The 23,150-nt window shown below is 41.7% G+C and overlaps 1 protein-coding gene across 3 annotated transcripts in view; it reads right to left on the bottom strand.

Annotated features, from left to right (window-relative positions):
* The window catches only part of ctnnal1 (catenin (cadherin-associated protein), alpha-like 1), a 325,158-nt gene that overhangs the window by 135,724 nt on the left and 166,284 nt on the right, over positions 1 to 23,150 (bottom strand). For 2 of the 3 annotated variants that reach the window (XM_072253686.1, XM_072253683.1), the window contains one exon: positions 189 to 376. In XM_072253686.1, the coding sequence (XP_072109787.1) occupies positions 189 to 376 (188 nt within the window). Of the gene's footprint in view, positions 1 to 188; positions 377 to 6,317; positions 6,453 to 23,150 lie in introns of those variants that run through there. The other variant, XM_072253684.1, reaches the window with a different exon arrangement.

The following is a 23,150-nucleotide window of genomic DNA, read 5'->3' as shown; positions in this document are numbered from 1 at the left end:
TGAAAATACAAGACTAAGTTTAAAGTTTAAAAAGAAAAAATATATTCATTAAAAATCAGATGGATTATTTTTCAGAGGGTCAAATTGTGCATAGCATACTTAGTTACTAATTTCTTCACCAAATAATTCACATTCATGTCTGAAGTTCACATACGTTAAAAGTACTTGATTTAAAAAAAGTCACATACCTTGCTTCTGGAGTTAATAATTTGCTTTATGACTACCTTGTCTGCTAGCACCAGTACTTTAGTGACAGAAGACAGCAGTAATCGTGCAGCTTTTATCATTCCAGTTTTATCTGTATAAACTGTTGCCCTTTCATCTGATTCTGGCTGGTCAAATGAGCCCACGTCAGTCAACTGTGCAATGCTCTCTCCTACATAGTAACACAAATCAATAAAACATGCTCAAATACATTAAAATATTAAATTTCAAAAACCATACAAGCAAAACACACATATACTTAACAAAAACTTCTCATTTAACCTGAAATCTAGTCATATATAATTGAAGCTGAACATTTGGAAAATGCACTGATATGAAGGGATTCGATAGGGTTAATGTGACCAGGCTTTTTCACTGAGACTAGGTGTGTAGAATAGACGTCAAAGGTTAAGGGTTAAAGGTGAAAAATTTAAAGGGAACTTGAGGGGGAACTGTTTCATTCAGAGCAGGGGTTCGCAACTGGGGTCCACGGACCCCTTGCATAATGGTATTGGTCCATGGCATAAAAAGGCTGGGAACACCTGACTCAGAGTGTGGGAAGGGCATGGAAAGAGCTGCCAGAAGAAGTGATGGATATGTGTTCAACTGCAACATTTTAGGGAAGCTTCAATAAGGGCATGCATGAGAAGGATATGAAGGGCCATGCTCCATATGTGGGTCCATTGGACAAGGCAGAATGGTAGTAGTGACTAGAGTCTATGACTCTACTTACGTCCTTTTCAAAAGTAGAAAAGAATCATCTAAAATCCAAAGCTATTGTTTCAATATGAGAGACGGTTACACTGTCAGCAAATTTTGACAGTTAAATATAATTTTCCTTTCCTAACAGATGAGGCATTAAATGATAAACCGGAAGGATAGATGATGCTATTTTTTTTGGTAGGTTCATACCCAGGAGGAGAGAAAAATGGTCAATAAAAGTTACAGGGAAGTTACACAACTCCTATTTCTTTTTTTCTCAATATTTTTTATTCTTTCATAATAGACAGCATGCCAGTCAAATTGCATTACATCCTCTTACATCAAAACAGAGTCTGAAACTTCACAAAATACACACCAATGATCTTACAAATCTGTTCTATAGATTTGTTGTTACACTTTGGCTGTAACTCAGTGGGGCTACTACCAAAGCATCTTGTTAAGCCCATGGGAGTCCTTATGGCTGCTATACATATAATTACTATTTAGTGAGCACACCGATACCCAAGTGCCTGCAGTGGGTTTTGATGGACAGACACAAGGGCTACATTTTTAATGGTATAATCCAATTAATGTGCTGCCATTACTGAATGGCAAACCTGAAACTATGAATTCAGTTGCTCATCCACATATTCTCCCTGTTGGACTCTGATGTTTTTGATCCAATGCTCTTTCACTAATAGAACAGAGGAAGTTGGGAATGGGCAACAGCAGGAGTCTAAGAACAAAGAGGGAGGGAAGGAAGGAAGGAAACGAATAAAGACTAAAGACTTAACAAACAGCTGAGCAACATGTTCAACTCTTTTTATATCATAAATAAGAAACATTACATTCAAAATTGTAGATAGAAATTAACCAGACAGCCACTATTCAAATAATGTAACACCAGAGAAGCTTCCAGAATCATACAAATTTAACCACTACGGGACACACTGAACAAATGCATACACAAATTGCAGCCAGTAGGAAGCATTTTAAATAGCTACATGTAAATAGGTAATCATATAAAATACAAGCAAGCATAAATTGATAAACTGCACGGAATATAACACCTCAATCCAAATATAAATACTTTATTTTGGAACTAAAAGACACCAGTCTTTAACCCTGAATATCAAATTTAACTTTATTTCCAGATTTATTTTGACACTGCTCTTGGAACAATCTTCCAGAGACAACTGCGTCCCAGTTATTTTCAGGTGCCTGAACCATCAACTTCAAATTGACTGTAGCTTTGTTCGGCTCTGGAAAATGCTTGAATATTCCAGATTTACAGGACTCCAACTACTGGCACTTAAAACCAAGCTATGGAAACCACCAACAAAAAAAAACGCAAATTACTTTTGTTTTGCGTTGGGCAGGATGGTAGTCTAGCAGTTAGTGTAACGCTATTACGGTATCACCGATAACTGATCTGAGTTCAATTCCAGCCACAGTCTGTAAGAGGTTTGTAATTCAACATGACCGTGCAGGTTTCCTCTGTATGCTCCAATTTGCTTCCACATTCCGAGGATGTACGGTTAGGGATAGTGTGTTGTGAGAATGCTCTGTTGGTGCCGGAAGCGTGGCAGCACTTGTTCAATGACCTGCACAACCCTTGCTGATCTGATCTGACGCAAAAAATGCATTTCCACGTATGTTTCAACGTACGTGTGAGAAGTAAAGCTAAACCTTTTTTAATATGGAATCAGGAGTTGCAAGCATCTGGACCAGGCAAGTATCTCAGGGATTAAAATGCAAACTCCACTGGGGCACCTATTGTAATGACAATGATGAAACCAACTTCCAACAATCCATGAGCCTTCTCCTTCATGAATACATTACAGGTCCGCTAACTACCTTATATTTCTTGTTAAGTTGTTTTTACTTTTTTTCCTCTTCCCACATGCACACTCCATGTGCCCCAATATTTTATCTATTAAACTTTCAAACAAATGCAACTACTAAAGAACAAATTTTAAAGAAAATGACTCTATTCCTTTCTTTTTTGCTTCATGGTTGTTTTCAATTATGGTTCAGAAATTCTGCATTTAACTTTTAAGCTTACCTTTAATGCTTCCTGTTTTGTATTTGGCTTTGACCTTATAAAAATGCAAGCAACTTTCTGCCTTCACATAGAAAATGTCAGGTAATTTATCTCAATTTTTTAAATTCTCCAAAAAGTTATTACGATTTGCACCCTGTTTCAAAACTACATGGACAGCAAAAAATGATTCAGCAAGGCTCTTTTTTCATTAAAATAACTGAAATGGAAACATGATGAAATTAGTAGGAACTTGTTTTTCAGACATGATTAATTTGGGCTCTCAGATGGACAATTTACATACATGACAGTCAACACTTGTCTTTTACCTTACGAATGTACAAAAACAAATTCCAAATGGAGATCTACAATCTGGAGAATCCTATAAGTAGTAGCAGATACGGCCCAGTCCATCACAGGTAAAGCCTTCCCCACCATTGACCACATCTACATGAAACGCTGCCACAGGAAAGCAGCACCTATCATCAGGGACCCCCACCACCCAGGACACGTGGTATTCTTGCCACTGCCATTAGAAAGAAGGTACAGGAACCTCGAAACTCACAACATCATGTTCAGGAACAGTTAAATACCCCTCAACCAACACGTTCTTGAACCAAGGCGATAACTTCTTCACTTGTCCCATCATTGAAATATTCCCACAATCAATTGACTCACCTTCAAGGACCTTCATCTCATGTTCTTAATGTTTATTGCTTTACTTATTTATTATTTTTATTATTATTATTTCTTTCTTTCTTCTTGTATTTGCACAGTTTGTTGTCTTTTGCATGCTGGCTGAACTTCCAAGATGTTGCGGCCTTTCATTGATTCTGATTATTCTATAGATCTATTGAGCATGCCCACAAAAAAATGAACCTCAGGTTTGTATATGGTGACATACTGTATATGTACTTTGATAATAAATTTGATTTGAACTTTGGAGACTGAAACCTCAAGGAGAACCTTCTGTTGCTATTAGTCCAAAACACAGACAAATCCAGTCTTATCAGCAAAAAAGAGAAACTGATGAGTGTACAAGAACAAAATGAATAAACAGCTCAGAATCATTTCTGTTAAATTCTTATTTCCAGTCACTCAAAGTCTGATTGCTCAGAAGAAATGATGGGTATCAAGTAAAATTTTTTGTTTTTGTATTAAACCTATTTTCAGTTCATATCTTGGGAGCAATACATTTCAGCTGTTAAGAGCAGTCCCATCAGTTTTAATTTCCCTGCTGGTATATCTTTAGGATGTGGGAGGAAATGAAAGCAATCAGGGGAAACGTGCAAACATCAGAGGTCCCAATCAAACGAGAGCCTCCAGCGCTGTGAGGCAGCACCTCTATTGCTGAGCTAATATGCCAGCTATATTACTCGAAACTGCAAAAAAATTAAAACAGGAAGACTTTGGGAATTTAGGCAAATAAGCTTAGGAAAACTGAAATCATAACTACTTCAAATAAACAGCATGATTTCAAACTCAATATGTAACCAGATTCCTGATTTCATCAGACACTTTGCTGTGTTTATAGATGGATGTGTGCCTGGTTTAAATATGCCCACCATATTTGCAATGGCATTCTGTACAGACACCCGACTCACATGCTTCAGCCCTAACCATCCACTCTCAACAAAAAGCTGGGCACATCTATATACCTCTGTCAATGAGAACGGGAGCGGGAGCTTGACCAGGAATAGCGCCAATTACATGATGGGTTTCATTAGGTATAAAGGCTGGAAATACAGGTAGGAGTAAAGGGTAGAAAGCTAAGAACAGTTCACGGAGTACAAACACACCAGGCCCAGGGACTGCAAGATGCTTGGACAGAGCACATGTCCAGAGTGCAGTATGGCATGAGGAAAGGTGCACAGCAGTAACATGATCAGGAATGGGAAAAGATGTTCGAATGGAGTGCAGAGGAAACACGCCAAGAATGTGGGGGGGGGGGGGTGTGGTCATGAATAGGGTCACATGTGCAGACAGGAGATGAAAATTGAAGCAAGGCCAAGTACGTGAGAAGGTGCGTTGGGGGCGGGGGGGGAGGGAACGTCGACTCAGACCACGAGAGGCCTGCGTTGGGCATTTTCATGCCTTACAAGGGCAGATTGGAAGTCTGTGTGGGGCGCCACTCCTCGCACAGACACTGGAGCAATGTGTGGTTAAGTGCCTTGCTCAAGGACACAAACATGCTGCCACAGCTGAGGCTCGAACTAGCGACCTTCAGATCACTAGACGAACGCCTTAACCACTTGGCCACGTGCCCAACAGAGAGGAAGGAAGATGCAATGGCTGCAGAGAGTGCTTCTATGGGAGGGTGGAAGAAGGACAGAGCAGGAGGAGGATGGTGAGACAATCAAAGGGAAAGATTCAGGGATGGAGAGCAAGAGTGCTAAGAATCAACCCTTCTTGGGCAGCAGTAATCTCGATATTTCTAAGATATCGGCTACCTACAGCTGGCAACTCAAGACACTGGACAGTTGCCAATGCTGACTCCACAATGCCCTCAAAATCCACTGGAAGAATAAACAAGCCAAGGACAACATCAGTTTCTAAACTTTCATCTGCTATGTCAATGCCCCATAGTTACATGCAGTGGATTCTTTTGGAAAAGCACATCATTGGCATACCTGACAACAAGTCACAAAACAGACACTCTATTCCAAGCTCTGTCACAGAAAAAAAAAAATTGCCATGTAGGAAGAGAAAAAGGTTGCAGTGGTAGAGTCTGCAAACCGCACATTGGTCTCACCAACCTCTCCAGAACTGAACGAACTGGAGCGGAAGCAAGTCATCCTTGATTCTGAAGGACGATCTAAGAAAGAGTTCTGAACAGATGAAAACAAAAGCAGTAATAGACAATATCGAAAATATATAGGGGACCTTTGTACATTTTAAGAATCTCATATCTTTGTCATTGTACAGTTTTCTCAGAAATCATGTTGTTGGTTGAAATTTAGCCATACACTGCATGGGACAGATTCAGTAACACCAGAAATATTCATACAAGATTCTCAGTTGCACGTAGATGCTCCAAGCTAAAGCCCTTCTGCCCAACTGATCCATGTTAACTGTGTTGCCCAGTGAGCTGATCCCACCTACATGCATTTGGTCCTGGAGCCCTCTAACCTCTCCTATCCATGTATTTATGTACATGGTTTTTAGATGTTGCCAACGTGCCTGTCTCAACCACCATTTCTGTCAGTTCAATCCAAATACACACCACCCTTGGCATGACGAAGCTATTCCTTATGTTTCTTTTAAATCTCTCATCTTGGATCTTAAACCTATGCCCTCCTGTATTTAGTAACCACTCTCTTGGAAAAAGACTATGGTGCTTTCACCCTGCCTATGCCCCTCATGATCTTACCTATTTCTCACAGTCTCCTGTGTTTCCAGGGAATAAAGTCCTAGTCGACACAACCTCTCCTTGTGACTCATGCCTCCATGTCAAGCAGGTTTGGCGGGAGGAGAAGATGGCGGCACGCCACGTGTGCGCAGCTCTCCGGTGAAAATGATATCGTATCCGTTATATAGGGGCCGTGGACAATTCTGATTTGATGGAGAATGGACGTGAAAGCACAGAGGAACATCTGGAGAAATTTCTGAAACGCCCGTTCATTGCTGTCGTTACTGCGTGGTCGGGAATCTTTCGGAGGGTAGGCCTCAAAATCCCCGGCCTTGCCTGCTTTTGGCGACCGAGAAGGAGGTCGAATCGCTCAGACAGAAATGGCGCTCAGTACTCAGTGTCGGAGAGCTGATCGGAGCTTGAAGTTTTCGGATGACTCAGAGTCGGATTGTGGTCGGCATGGCAGGGAGAGTTTTTCTTCCTTCTCCCGTCTGCGTGAGATGTGGGACATTTGAGAAAATTTGAACTTTACTGTGCTCATGGACTTCTTCATCAAGTTATGGTATTGTGCACTGTTGTAACTATATGTTATAATTATGTGGTTTTGTCAGTTTTTGCAGTCCTGGTTTGTCCTGTGTTTTGTGATATCACACCGGAGGAAATAATGTATCATTTCTTAACGCACGCATTACTAAATGACAATAAAAGAGGACGTGTCTTCATAATCATAAGCAACATACCAGTAAATGTTTTCTGCACTCTAATTTAATAAAATATTTCTTACAACAGTGTGATCAAAGCTGTACACAATATTCCAAGTGCCCATTGCATTTGGCCCAGATGGAATCCCCACCCATGTCCTAGATCCTGCACAGATCAGCTAGAGGAGCTATCTGCAGAAATATTTTATACTCTCCCTGCTTCAAAATGAGGTTCCCACTTTAGGAAGACCACTATCATTCTGGTATCTAAGAAAACTAAGGTAGCATGCCTCAGTGACTACTGCCTGGGGGCTCTGATACTCACCTTCATGAAATACTTTAAGAGGCTGGTCATACACACATTAATTCCAGCCTTCCAGACAACATCAACCCACTGGAATTCACCTACTGCCGAAATATATCGATGGAAGAAGCTATCTCCCTACACTCATCATCTGGCCAGTAAAGACACCTACATCACATTATTACTTGACTACAGCTCTGTCTTCAATACTATAATTCCAAGCAAATTCATCACCAAACTCCAAGACCTGGGATTCAACACCTCCCTTTGCAACTGGATCCTTGATCTCCTCACCAACAGATCACAATCAGTCAGGATAGACAGCTAAACATCTGGCATGATTGTCCACAACACTGTTGCCCCACAAGGCTGTGTCCTCAGTCCCCACTTTATTCCCTTTACTCTCACGACTGTGTGGACTGATTCTGTTCTAACTCCACCTACAAGTGTGTAGATGACACGACGGTAGTGGACTGAGTCACAATAATGATGAGCCAGAGTACAGGAAGGAGACAGAGAGCCGAGTGATATGGTGTCATGACAACAACCTTTCCCTCAGTATCAGGGAAACAAAAAAAATGGTCATTGACTTTTGGAACAGGAGGCAGTGCACATACATCAACAGTGCTGAGGTCAAGAGCGTTAAGAGCTTCGAGTGAACATTACCAATAGCTTGTCCTGTACCAACCACATAAATGCCATGGCCAAGAAAATGCACTAGCACCTCTACTTCTTCAGGAGGCTAAGGAAATTTGACTTGTCCCTTTGGCCCTCACCAGTTTTTACAAATGCACCAATGAAAGAATATTATCTGTATGCATCACCACTTGGTACAGCCACTGCTCTGCCCAAGTATGCAAGAAACTGCAGAGCATTGTGGACACTGTTCTGCATGTCATGGAAACCAGTCTCCCCTCCATGATCTCTGTCTAAAATTCTCACTGCCTTAGTAAGGCAGCCAACATAGTCAAAGACATGATCAAGGACTAGGACTCCACCCACTCCAACACCCCCACCCCACCCAAGCTGGACATTCTCTCTTCTCCCCCTTCCCACTGAGCAGGAGACACAAAAACCTAAAAGCAACACACACACACAAAGTGCCGGAGGAACTCAGCAGGTCAGCCAGCATCTCTGAAGAGGAATAAACAGTCAACGCTTCAGGCTACGACCCTTCATTGTGACTGGAAAGGAAGAGGGGAGAGGCTAGAATCAAGTATCATCGAGCAGAAGTGCCAGAATGTTCTGGGACTCCTGAGATGGTAAAGAGTTAATTTTGTCCTGCTGACATGTAAGAAATTAGCCATTAAGATACTTTGCTCTCAATCATCTAATCGCACATATTGTTCTGGGTGTCTGAACTTTACTTATGTTTGATGTGATCAAGTGGTCTTTGTCTTGGACTACCACTGTTGCTGGGCATGTGACTGCGGGGGGTAGATAAAGAATTGTTTTCTGCATACGTGATAAAGATGGTATAAAAACTCTGTATCCCTGTGCTTCGGCAGAGGGAACTCCATGGCTGACTCTGTGCGAGTGCAGAAGGAGGGTTCTCTCTCGTAGCTTGCTACTAATAGAGGTGGAAAAGAATCAACTGTGGTACTTGTTTCATTACATCGGGTTGTTCACCGTGACAATTTGGCGAGCCAGCCAGGAGTCCAAACAAGTGATCCCCGTGAGATGGCATCAGCGATAATCTGTGCGGCGACAACCTGAGACGGATGGGCCCACAAGGTAAGATTCATCTTGATCTCTCTCACTAGCCAGCCACACGGAAAATCCATTCATCTCACGGGCGACTCTCTAGCGGACTCCTGCAGAATCTAATTAAGGATCACCCGAGTGCCACAGTTAGAGCAGGGTTTGAGTCGTCTGCTAAGCAAAAGGGAAAGAGCGAGGTTCGACTCCTCTGCTAAACAAAAGGGTAGCAGAGGGTTCGAGTCCTCTGCTAAGCAAAAAGAGTCGGGTTAAAGTCCCAGTTTGAGGCCACATCTTGAGTATCTACACCCTGCCTTAGACCGGTTGTTAAGAGGGGAAATCCCCCACGTGAAGGTCAGGAACCTGAAGTGGTTGAGAGAAAAAGAGTGGCTGAGGCAGCAGCTGAGGGTAGCAGACACTAACAGAATCAACAAACTCATTCATAAGGCCAGTGATGTTGTGGGGATGGAACTGGACTCTCTGACGGTGGTGTCTGAAAAGAGGATGCTGTCCAAGTTGCATGACATCTTGGACAATGTCTCCCATCCACTACATAATGTACTGGGTGGGCACAGGAGTACATTCAGCCAGAGACTCATTCCACCGAGATGCAACACAGAGCGTCATAGGAAGTCATTCCTGCCTGTGGCCATCAAACTTTACAACTCCTCCCTTGGAGGATCAGATACCCTGAGCCAATAGGCTGGTCCTGGACTTATTTCCTGGCATAATTTACATATTACTATTTAACTATTTATGGTTTTATTACTATTTAATTATTTATGGTGCAACTATAATGAAAACCAATTTCCCCTGGGATCAATAAAGTATGACTATGACTATGACTAAGAGCAGAAGAATTATAGGCAAGGTAGTAAGGACAAAACTAATAAGAAAAGAAAGGATAAAAGGAAGGTTAAAGCCGGCAAAGGTAAAACCTCTTGACCTGTCTGGACTGCCCATGCTATTTGATGATAATGAGACCGAGCAAGAGGAGGACTGGAGAGCTCAACCCACGACCCCCACCTACCCCTCCCTTCCACCACCACTGTATAATGCAAGTATGACCAACAACCGACCTACGAAAAATGCAAACATTTACACAAATTCCACTATGCTTTTGGGGTAGCCACGACTTTGAACAATTGTGGGCTCAGAGGGGGTTCCTGACTTCCTCTGGGGGGCTGATTCAGAATGCTACCTATGTAAAGAACCTCCTCCAGGCTATCCTCCTCCCCGAAAAATTGGCAATTATAAATGCTCGGCTCACCTACACGATGATTCTGCAGTGACTAAAGGAAATAATTGGGAGAACTTAGCAGCCAAGCAGGCTGCACAAGAGGCAACTATTGTAGTTTTAACTGCAGAGAAATTAGCCTTCGCAGCAACTAAGTCACCCCAAGCGCCGGGCACTCCAGACATGGCCACCAATCCAAAAACTACAGCAGAACGCCCCTGATTCAGAGAAAGAACTCTGGAAGACACAGGGATGTGCGCATTCCGTGTCCACAGGCCTCTGGCATACCCCAGTCTGCCAAGTCTGTATTCCTAATACATTACTGCCTATGTTACTTGATTGCCTGCATGCAGACACCCACCTTGGCAAGGAGGGAATGAGTAATATTTTACTCCACTCACAGTGACACCCATGATTAGAAGAGGTTGCCAAAGCAAAAATACAATCCTGCTTGATCTGCCAGAAGACTAACGCGGGTAAGGGGATAAGATGCCCCATAGGGAAAACTCCCTTGCCAGGTGGGTCGTTTGAATGCATTCTGCTTGACTTTATTGAGTTACTGTGGGTGTACTGTTATAAATATTGTCTTGTTATAGTAGATGCTTTTAGCAGATGGATAGAAGCTTTCCCAACTATCAATAATAAAGCCTCAACAGTGGTAAAAATTACTACTGACAGAGGTCATACTGAGGTTCAGGGTACCTCGGCAGGTTAGTTCAGACAATGGCCCACACTCTGTGGGAAGATTAACGAGGAGCTGTGTGAGGCCTTGCACATTGAACAGCAGTTCCACTGTTCCTATCATCCTAAAGCAGCAGGTATTGTGGAAAGGGCAAACGGCACGCTGAGAAACAAGCCAACGAAATTGACCTCAGAGACGGGGCTGAATCGGTTAAAGGTGCTTCCCTTGGCCCTATATCACATGAGAATTACCCCACACTCTGCCACAGGGGTATCCGCAGCGGAGATCGTCTATGGCCGACCAGGAAGAACACCCTGGGATGCCAATATAACACGCCCGACTCAGGTGGATCTCCACATCATGGGGGAGGAATTGCAGAAATATTTTCGCCAGTTAACATCCTCTTTTAAAGTTTCTCTATTCTCAGGTGCAGAACACCTTTAAGGAACCCAGGGAGCAAGAGGCGGACCGGCCACACCTAAGGAGAGGAGATCTAGTGCTAATTCGTGACTGGGAACAACCCAAGCTTGGACCTAGGTGGAAAGGTCTCCTTCAGGTCCGATTGCAAATGCCCACCGCTGTTAAAGTCCAAGGCCAAGAACGTTGGATACACCTCAGCGACTGCAAGAGATGGCTCCCAGCCCAAGATTAATCATTTATGGACCTGGCTCTTTGCTTTATGTTGAATTTAATGCTTTGGAAAATAACCTGTTTTATCAAACACAGAAGTGATTGCATGGTAACCGTACTGCATGCTATCCTTTGGAACAATCTGCAGAAGCACTGGTTGTAGCTAACCCATCAGGGCTATTCTGGAAGGGGCACGACCTAATAGTGAAGGATGGATCAGGGGCAGAATGTAGAGGGAGACAGGGAAAGTTTCGGATAGGGACATGGGGATAATGTATTGAGAGTCTAAACGATACTACTGTAGATAGTCATGCCAGTGGTAAACAGAACCCTGGGTGCCTGAGGACCCACAAGTGGCATGAGGTAAGGGGCGGGGGAGAGTGGGTAACTAGCCCATACTGCAAGACCATAAGGGACTACTCCTGTTTCATGGGGAAAGGATGGGGGTGCGTCACAGCCCAGGTACCCCGAGAAATACCTTGCTTGGAGAAGCATTGTTTGGACCACCGATGTAAGGTAACTAAGGGAAAATTCTCTTGCGAATATATCCATGAGCAACACGTGCCCCTTTCAAAGGGAATTCAGTGTGTATATGGATATTGTAATGAGACTCATGTGTCAGCTGGCTCAGGGACTTTTGAAATACTCCTCCCTGTAACCCAAGGACCATTTATGGTATGATAAAATGTTAACTGATAATAACACTTGCTATCGAGCCAAGAAAGGATATGTATTCTTGTTCAATGGCACCTGTACTACGGCTACCACCAACCTACCTCCACTCTTCGCGATTGGGACAATCGGTCCCCTTTCTGTTCCCTGCCCCCAGAAGACCCACGTCCAACAGCAACTGACGGCCCGATCTGTGAGTAGGAATTCTGTGCAGATTGGAAAGATCCTGCTACTCTGGGCTCCTCTTTGGGCCATGGGTTTCTGAGTACTCTCTCTCTAGGGGGTTCGGCACGAACCATAGCTGCAAAGAACCGTAACTACCTTATTTGCGGGCTGACGGCACTGGGAAACAGCACTATGAAAGGGTTGGAAGTTATCACCCAGGAGATGGCGGAACTACAACTCTATGCACAGCAGACTCGGTACGCGGTGGATTACCAGTTAGCACAGCAGGGAGCAGCATGTGCAATTATGGAAGACAAGTGTGTTACCCATGTTAGAGATGAGCCCTATAATGTATCTCATGCTATCCATGAAATCCAGGAGCAACTAGACAGTTTTAGACAAGGACCCACAGGAGGGGATGGGTCATTAGGCTGGTTACTAGGAGGATCTTGAACATCTTATTTGCTACAAGGAGCAATAATATTATCACAGCATGCTGCGTATTGCTGACTTGCTTTAACACCTGCTGTAAGGCCTTTATGAACAAGCTCTCTGATGCATTCTCAGCACTACTTTAGGTTATCATGGAATGATAAAAGGAGGGAATGAGATGGTAAGGAGTTAATTTTGTCCTGCTGACATGTAAGAAATTAGCGGTTAAGCTACGCCGCTGGTTTCCTTGTCTCACTTGCAGGTGGTGGTAATCTAATTATACTTTGCTCTCAATCATCTAATCGGGCACATTGTTCTGGGTGTCTGAACTTTACTTCTATTTGAGGTGATCAAGTGGTCTTTGTCTTGGACTATCACTGTTGCTGGGCATGTGACTGCGGGGGGTAGATAAAGAATTGTTTTCTGCATACGTGATAAAGATGGTATAAAAACTCTGTATCCCTGTGCTTCGGCAGAGCGAACTCCGTGGCAGACTCTGTGCGAGTGCAGAAGGAGGGTTCTCTCTCGTAGCTTGCTACTAATAAAGGTGGAAAAGAATCAACTGTGGTTCTTGTTTCATTACATCGGGTTGTTCACTGTTGACAATTTGGCGAGCCAGCCAGGAGTCCAAACAAGTGATCCCCGTGAGACGGCATCAGCGATAATCTGTGCGGGTTGATCACCATTGATACTCTCACACTAGCATGCAAGGTCCGGACTGAATGGGTGAGCTCCACTATGATCACCGGGCTGTGTTCCATCCTTAAATACCTTTAAAGCTTTATGGAGTTCAGCGGCAGAACAAGAGTTTGCCGAGCTTTCCCAGCACTTATGCCAAGTTAGATCTGTCTCATGATCTGTAAGCATATTGTTTGCAGGAAATCAAAAGGTTTTATTGAATTATTTGTGTTTTCTTTTGATGCTTTTAGATACTCAAGAGTATTATTGGTTGATCTTGCATTTATAAGAATGTATAACTTGAATAATATTGTTTGTCATTTCATTTTTAATCATTCAGAATCAGGGACAGCTTCCACCCAGCTGTTCTAACACCATCTGAATGATGCCTTAGCAAAATGAAATGGGCTCTTGACCTTGCAATCTCATAATGGCCTGTCACCTTAATGACTGCCTGCACAGTATTTTTCATGTAACTGTTTTAAGGAGACTCTCACAAATTTCTAAAACATGCACCATGGACAGCAATCTAACTGATTCATCACCACCTGGTGTGGAGGGGCCACTGAACAGAATCAGAAGAAGCTGCAGAAAGATGAAAACTTAGCCAACTCCATCTTGGGCACTAATCTCCCCAGCATTGAAGACTTCTTCAAAAGGTGACGCCTCTAAAAGGCAGCATCCATCATTAAGGAGCACCATCACCCAGCACTTGCTCTCTTCTCATTGCTACCATCAGGGAGGGGATATAGGAGGCTAAGGAGACACACTCAGCATTTCAGGAACAGCTTCTTCCCCTCTGCCATCAGATTTCTGAATGGTCAATAAACCCATGACACTTCCTCAGTATTTCCCCTCTCCTTTTGCACTTTTTTTTTATATATACTTATTGTAATTTATAGTTGTTATCTCTACGTAGTTGCATTGTACCACTGCGGCAAAACAACAACTTTCTCAACATATGCTGGTGATATTAAACCTAATTCTGAATGTGAATCTGACTTTGGTCTGCGTTCTGTTATTGCTTTCCCCTGCACTACCCAATGCATTGTCCCTCTGAAATAATCTGCATGGATGATATACAAAACTATGTTTTTCCACCGTACTTCGGTGCACGTGACAATAATTACCTAATTTAACAATGTTATGTGGTCTTACCTATGTCTTACATAACTGCAGCTTAACTTCCCAACTCATATAATCAATGCCCTGACTGAAGGCGGCTAGCATGTTAACCACTTCCCATGTACCTGTGACTCTGCTTTCCGTGTATTATTCACTTACACCTTCGTAAATCAAATTACACTGCAATTACTGTACTTGCTCACTTGTGTCACACAGAGATTTGAAAAATAATTTTCACTTCATCTAATTAAGTTGAAACTGCAAGAATACATGTGACATCTGAATTTCACTTTGAAGCAGTCACAGTTGTGATTTTGGGAACAGCAGAGAAATAATGAAACAAGAGACAGACAGCCTTATCATTGGGTCTTTTACAGTAACCACAGATGCAAACACCTCTTGCACTGACATCACACTTCATATCAAAGAAGTGGAAACATTTTCTCAACAATGTATTTAACAACTTAAATTCTAGACACTAGACACTAGAATACTACCGCACAGTACAGGCCCTTTGGCCCTCAATGTTGTGCTGACCCATATATTCCTTAAAAAAACGTACTAAACCCACACTACCCCATAACCCTCTATTTTTCTTTCATCCATGTGCCTGTCCAAGAGGCTCTTAAATACCCCTAATGTTTTAGCCTCCACCACCATCCCTGGCAAGTTATTCCAGGCACCCACAACCCTCTGTGTAAAAAAACTTACCCCTGATGTCTCCCCTAAACTTCCCTTCCTTAACTTTGTACATATGCCCTCCGGTGTTTGCTATTCATGCCCTGGGAAACAGGTACTGGCTATCCACCCTATCTATGCCTCTCATAATCTTGTAGACCTCTGTTAAGTCCCCTCTCATCCTTCTATGCTCCAAAGAGTAAAGTTTCAGCTCTGCTAACCTTGCCTCATAAGACTTGTTTTCCAATCCAGGCAACATCCTGGTAAATCTCCTGTGAACCCTCTCCATAGCTTCCACATCTTTCCTATAATGAGGTGACCAGAACTGAACACAATGCTCTAAGTGTGGTCTCACCAGAGATTTGTAGTGTTGCAACATGACCTCTCTACTCTTGAACTTAAACCCTCTATTAATGAAGCCTAGCATCCCATAGGCCTTCTTAACATTCCTATCAACCTGTGCAGCAACCTTGACGGATGTTTGGATTTGAACCCCAAGGTCCCTCTGTTCATTCACACTCTTAAGTAACCGACCATTAACACTGTACTCAGCCATCTGGTTTGTCCTTCCAAAATGCATCACCTCACACTTATCTGGATTGAACTTCATCTGCCACTTTTCTGCCCAACTCTGCATCCTGTCTATATCCTCTTGTAACCTTCGACAACGTACAGCTCCATCCACAACTCCTTCAATCTTCGTGTCGTCCACAAACTTACTCACCCGTCCTGCCGCCTCTCATCCAGGTCATTTATAAAAATTACAAGGAGCAGGGGTCCCAGGACAGATCCTTGCAGCACTCCACTAGTCACCGACCTCCAGGCAGAATACTTGCCTTCCACTACTACCCTCTGCTTTCTTCCTTTAAGACAATTGTTTATCCAAACAGCCAAGGTTCAACTGATCCCATGCCTCATGACTTTCTGGATGAGTCTCTTGTGGGGGTCCTTGTCAAATGCCTTGCTAAGATCCATGTAGACCACATCTACCACCCTACCCTCATCAATTTCTTTTGTTACCTCTTCAAAAAACTCAATTAGGCTCGTGAGGCATGACCTTCCCTTCACAAAGCCATGTTGACTATCCTTGAGTAGACTGTACTTCTCCAAGTGCTCGTAGGTCCTCTTCCTTAGAATCCCTTCCAATAGTTTGTAGACCACCGACGTAAGGCTCACTGGTCTATAGTTCAAAGAGAATTCAAAGATCATAGCTACTGCTCCAGCAATCTCTTCTCTCACTTCCCACAGCAACCTGGGGTATATCACGTCTGGCCCAGGGGACTTATCAATCTTGATGTCTTTAAGAAGATCCAACACTTCTTCTTCCTTAATCTCCACATTGTCCAGCACACAGGCCTGTTCTATTTCGACCTCACCCTGATCAAGGTCCTTTTCACTTGTGAGTACTGAAGCAAAGTATTCATTTAGTACCTCCCCAACCTCCTCTGCCTCCAGGCACATGTTGCCTTCTTTATCCTTTAGCGACCCCACCTTCATTCTTGTCATCCTTCTGTTCTTCACATACGCATAGAAAGCCTTCAGGTTCTCCTTAATCCTACATGCCAAGGCCTTCTCATGCCTCCTTCGAACTCTAAGTCCTTTCTTAAGCTCCTTCCTGGCTACCCTATATTTCTCATGAGCCCCTCCTGCTTCCTATATCTAACATATGCTTCCTTCTTCTTCTTGACAGGTTGCCTCATGTGTTTTGTCAGCTACGGTTCCCTTTTCCTACCATTTTTTCCTTGTCTCAGTGGGACAAACCTATCCTGAATCCAGCACAAGTGGTCCATAAACTTCCTCCACAATACTTCTACGCTTTCACCCTTGAACATCTGTTTCCAATTTACTCGCGCTAGTTCCTGTCTCATCCCTTCATAGCTAGCCCTTCCCCAGTTAAGCACTTTCCCATTTTGTCTGTTTTTATCCTTTTCCATAGCTATGCTGAAACTAAGGGAGTAGTGGTCACTCTCACCAAAATGCTCCCCCACCAAGAGGCCTGCCACCTGACCAGGTTCATTACCCAGAACTAGTTCCAGTATGGCCTCTCCTCTCGTCGACCTGGAATGAAACTTGACTGCTCATTTCAGACACAGAAGTCAGCATTCTAACCACTGAACTAAGGATGAAATTTTGTCAAACCATAAAGGGACACAGCAGGATAGAATAATACTGCAAAATCATGTTTTAATTTGTAATTTACAGATTATATTTAGCACACTTATGAACCATTAACAACTCATCACATGAACTAAAAATCAGAAAGGTCAAAACAATGATCATTCTGTGATTTCAAATGGATTCATAATGGGATACTACAAATGTGTTAGCATCACGAGTCTGTGAAAAGGTAAATAATGATCAAACACGGCAGCTTCTGTGTTTCTCACTTTCACTTTCAATCTTTTTTAATTGATTCAAAAGAATAAGGATAAATACACACCAGAGGAGTTGTCTCAAATACATATTTCAATAATAGTACAAGGAATATACACTGTCAAAATCATATATAGTATTAAGCTTATATAAAGAAAAAAAGAACCACTTCTCTTAACAGTTCATAGAAAAAAACTCAATTCATGTTATTAAGAGGAAAAAAAACACTAAACTAACCTAAAACAAAAAGGGGGACAGGGCAGTCCATTTTGAGGATACAGTTTAAAAAAAAGGAAAAATCCTTCTGGTCAAATCTAAAACTTTGCAGAGAAAAAAAGTAACTTAAAAAGTAAAAAGAATTAGATCATATGAAAATATTCAATAAAAGGTCGCCAAGTTTGCTCAAATTTAAAAGGTGTATCAAACGCCCAACTCCTAATTTTCTCCAAACTTAAACATGACATAATGGAGGAGAGCCAGAAAAAACAGTAGGTGGATTGGGATCCTTCCAGTACAATAGAATAGGAAAGTGTGTCTCACGCGTATGCAGCCACCAATACCATGGGTACAAGAGATGACTCTTCTTGTTAAGTAGCTTGTTGGCATACAGCGGCAGTATTCACAAATAACTGCAGGTGCCTATGGAACAAGTGGAGGCTAAACATAAATATTTTTACAGCTGTGTACTTGGCTAGCCATGACCTGCAGTGCTGGAGACATGGAATTAGGCCAAGTGCAGTACCCCTCTTTCAACAACACAGACACTAGGACCTTCCGTATTGTAAAATTTCATTGAATCCAGTGGACAACTCTGAGCTAATGGCATCTGCTTTCTAGATACATGTTTCAATAGAAATATCTATGAAAGGAAAAGACAATCTGCAGAAATATTGTGGAAGGGACTTTCTGGTTACGAAATAGAAGGATTTATTCTCCCATTTGATTGTCAATTTCTACCTACAACAAATTTTATCACCTTAAACATGAACAGGGAAAGAACTACAAGATCCTGGTATAACAGTGTTGGTACATTCATTTCTTTAACTAGTAACCACAGCAACAGATCACAAAACAAGCCCTAGTGGCTACCAGGAAAATTATCTTTGTTAAAAATAGAAAATAATGGATAAAAGAGCGCACCACATTTTTATTTTGGCTAGAATGCAGTCAAAAGAAATCCTGGATTATTAAGAACTGAAGTGCCTCTCAAGAGAAGCTCTCTTCAAAGATTGGAAAATAGAGTACAAACTCACAAAGAAATGGAAGGAGTTTTCAAAAGGTGACTATCTCTGCATTACATCAGAAAAGACTCTTTCACAGTATTCTATAAAGGTCAAAAAAGATGAAAGGTAATAAAATGGACAAAAGTAGTTTTTTTTTGCCGTGTGTACACGACTCTTCCAAACAACACGAGCAATTAAATGGTAAAGTTCTATTAGAGGTTCGCATAATATGTAGCTAGTACATTAGTAAAACAAATTTAAAAATCAGTAAAATAAATAGCTAACTCCATCATCAATATCATTAAGTTATCTGAAGAATAGCAGGCTGCCTGTTTCTTTTACCATGAAAATTAAAATGGAGACCATCAACATTAAACTGAGTTGACAGCTACAAGTTGCAAATATACGAAACCACTGACATGCTTTTACCACATTTCTCACAGAACTCCAGAGGAGAACTGTGAAACATATGGACATACCCTTTTGAGATGGTTTCAGCTTAACTTCATTAAGAGGAGGTGGGAGGAGAAGATTGCAGCACGACGCAGAGCGCGCAGCTCTCCGGTGAAATGATATTGTTTCTGTTAAATAGGGGCCGGGGACAATTCTGATTTGATGGAGACAGACATGAAAGCACAGAGGAACATCTGGAGAATTTTCTGAAATGCCCGGTTCGCTGCCACTATTACTGTGCGATCGAGAATCTCCGGAGGGAAGGCCCCAAAATCCCCGGTTTTGCCTGCTGCTGGCGACCGAGGCTGAGGTCGAAGCGTTCGGGATAGAGATGGTGCTCGGTACTCGATGTCGGAGGGCTGATCAGAGCTCAAAGTTTTCGGACGACTCAGAGTTGGACTGTGGTCGCGCACGGCAGGGAGAGTTTTCTTCCTTCTCCCGTCTGAATGAGATGTGGGACTTTCGAGAACTTTGAACTTTTTTACTGTGCCATGGCCTGTTCTTCAACAAGTTATGGTATTGTTGCACTGTTGTAACTATATGTTATAATCATGTGGTTTTTGTTAGTTTTTCAGTCTTGGTCTGTCCTGTGTTTCTGTGATATCACACCGGAGGAATATTGTATCATTTCTTAATGCATGCATTACTAAATGACAATAAAAGAGGACTGCGTGTCCTCATAATCTAATCTAATTTGAAAGTTTATGAGATTTGATTTATTCCCTGAGTCAGAAATCGTAGAAATCAGTTTGCTGATTTTAGCTGTTGGGCGCCTCCACTTTATTCTCATTCGGCTTTGCCTTTACTTTCCCCACAAATATTATTTATTTCAATGTTCTTTCTCCATGAATAAATGGCAGAAAAAGTTTTCAGGCTTATGATGTCCCACAATCCAAATGAATGCAATGCTATATTTTTGAAAAATCTCCTTGTGAACTTGGAACAGTGGTTAAAATTGGATTTGATATGATCCAATGATCTTTGCAATAGGTGGGGAACATTGAGTACTTAGCCCCACCCAAATTCCACCAAGTACTCTAAAATTTTAAAATAATCAATACAATTTTCTTGCTCAATTTAGCAGATTACCTATCAGATTGTTTCAATCAAAAGAAAAAGACCTTTAATTTAACATTGATCTGTAGATGTACAGCAGAAAAAAAATGCATCCACTGGCACACAAATAAAACATCAATCTTCCTAACTGCTGATCAAAAAGATTCTGTAGATTCAGAGGTGCCCTCTTAAGAGGAGAAAAGCAAAAATAACAATAACCGGGCGAACTGATTTCAAACACGTCAAGTGCTATTTAATAGAAAATTTAAAATCTGGCCCGGATGCTTGAGCTATATTTCCCCTGTAATGTTGTTTCCTGTTTGCTAGCTAGTGACACTATTTATTTCAACTGCTGTTCAAACCTTTATCAATGTTAATCAGCTCTGAGCTCCAGCAGCTGCCCCATCAATGATGCTTCAGGAATCAATTTCACTGCAACACATAGCGAATCTGTCACACGACATATGCAGACCATGAAGATAGATCCAAAATGTCGCCTTTGATCAACAAATTATAACAAATTTTAACTATGGATGTACTGAAAGGTCATTTCCCTGTACAGGTAACATTATCTATATCCAACTGAGCACAGCTGCTCCCGGCAGAAATTGCAAATTGCTTTAAAGGTTGTGGGAGATTTCTGAGCATGGCAAACAGTAGCAAAGCAATATTTTATTTTCAATTCATAAATGAATGTTCAGCTTCAATCATATTCATATCAAAGTTAGAGGCACAGGATTCTTCAGATAAATAGTTGGTAATTCATCATAAATACAGCTGGGAATAAAATGAATAACACAAATTTACTACTTCTCAGTTTAATAGCTCTATTTGTTATTCTCTTTCAATTTCTGCAGTAATAGATTTTCCACTTGTTATACCATTGCATGATTTTTAAGTCTGCATTTGTCTTTTTAAAATTCAGTACATGAATGACTAACATCTCAACAGCATTTTTATTTAAATCATAAATATGACTGACTTTAGTTAATGTGTCGCTGGTTCTGACAACCCAAAATTTCCTTGATCTCTGCACTCACTAAAAAAGAAATCACTATCTGGAGATGGAATAATTAAAATCTGGGCTACAGGATTAGAATTGCATCAATTTAAACAACCATTCTGATGAGGACACCAATTTCTTTTTAAAAGGTAGAAGTCAATATTTTTTAAGAAAAAAAATTGTATCGAAATAACATTTATCAAACAGACAAGCATTTAAGCTAATGCTATCAATGTATTGTGCTCTAATTTCATGCTGCTTCTAATATTAACATGGGCAATTGATATTACAAACTACAGATTATAAATCATTCCAGTGCCACTTAGACAAACAGCATGAGCACAGTTCACTGGAAGGGAAATCATGCCAGGTTATTCCAGCCAGGTCAATGATATAAATGCCAATCTATATTTGCTGAATAGATTCTTTTACCCCTGAACAATGCTATGACACATCATACTTTCAAAGATAAACACTTTTACAGTAAGGTGTTTTAAAATAACGGTAATAAACGTAAACATGTTGATTGATTCAAATGAAAACATTAAAGTGATCAATTCAAGGATTGATAGATGGTACTGAAACCTGTCAATCAACATTCAATTCCTCCTTTTCCCCCCAAAACCATCAGCTCAAATGAGAACACTAACCAAAACAGATGAATTTTACTAAGTTCATGAACCAAACACAGACATCCTACCCTGCAAAAATTCATTTCAGGGAGGTAGCACCGCCACCCCCACCCCCCAGTAACCCCATATCAGCAACCACCCCCCGGGTCGACCTCCAAGGGTGTATGTATACAGGACATTTGATTATGAAAGAACACAATTTATTTGATCACATATTGAAACTATTTACACACACACATTTATTTATTGCCAGAAGTCTCAACCTCACGGCAATCTGTGTCAATGAATTTGTTAACTTTGTAAGTCATCAGATTTACAAGATTCACTATTATATTATATTATCATGGAGTTGCTTTTTTATTCTATTACAACTTTAAGCAAGTCTACAGGGAGTTTGGCCTCATCATGTAGGACAAGTAGCTCCTTAGCAGCTAGCCAGCTGGTATAAATGATGTTAGGTATGCTAATGAATGAATGACACCTGTTAAACTCACCTCAACATATCTTTTACAGTCACTTAACCCACCATGGACAATAGAAAAGTCACTGTTACAAACAGTGCAGTGAGCAACACTTTCATTATTTTTGACCCCCATTAGGCAGGGGTACACTTTAGAGTAGTCTGGAGTGAAGTATGTTTTATATTTTCTTTTTTTGGAACACTCTGCCATGGTGCTGCAGGACACTAAACTGAACTGATGGACAATGAAAGAGAGAGAGAGAGCAAGGTTGACTGTACAGCCCGCCCACAGAGAAAACTGATAGGTCTACCTTAGCACAAAAAGAGGTCAATCAGGATGCTCTCTTTGTCACCCTCTCACTAGGTGTCTTTGTCTGTCTCTGTCTGTCTGTCTCTCTCTCTCTCTCTCTCTCTCCCCTCCCCCCTCTCCCTCTCCCAAAAATCGATTTCTGGGATATTGTATATAATTTGCAGGCATCAGGGAGCCGCTATCAACATGCGGGAGACTCCTGAAACTTCCGGGAGAGGTGGGATGTATGCAAGCAGCAGCACACAAAATGCTGGAGGAATTCAGCACATCAGGCAGGTTGACATTTCAGGCCAAGGCCCTTCATCAGGACGAAAAGTCCTGATGAATGATCTATGCACGAAA

Source organism: Mobula birostris, chromosome 3 (genome assembly GCF_030028105.1).
Source record: "Mobula birostris isolate sMobBir1 chromosome 3, sMobBir1.hap1, whole genome shotgun sequence".
Lineage (NCBI taxonomy): Eukaryota > Metazoa > Chordata > Chondrichthyes > Myliobatiformes > Myliobatidae > Mobula > Mobula birostris.
The sequence above is the reverse complement of the archived record's forward strand: the minus strand, read 5'-3'. Positions and strand labels throughout refer to the sequence as shown.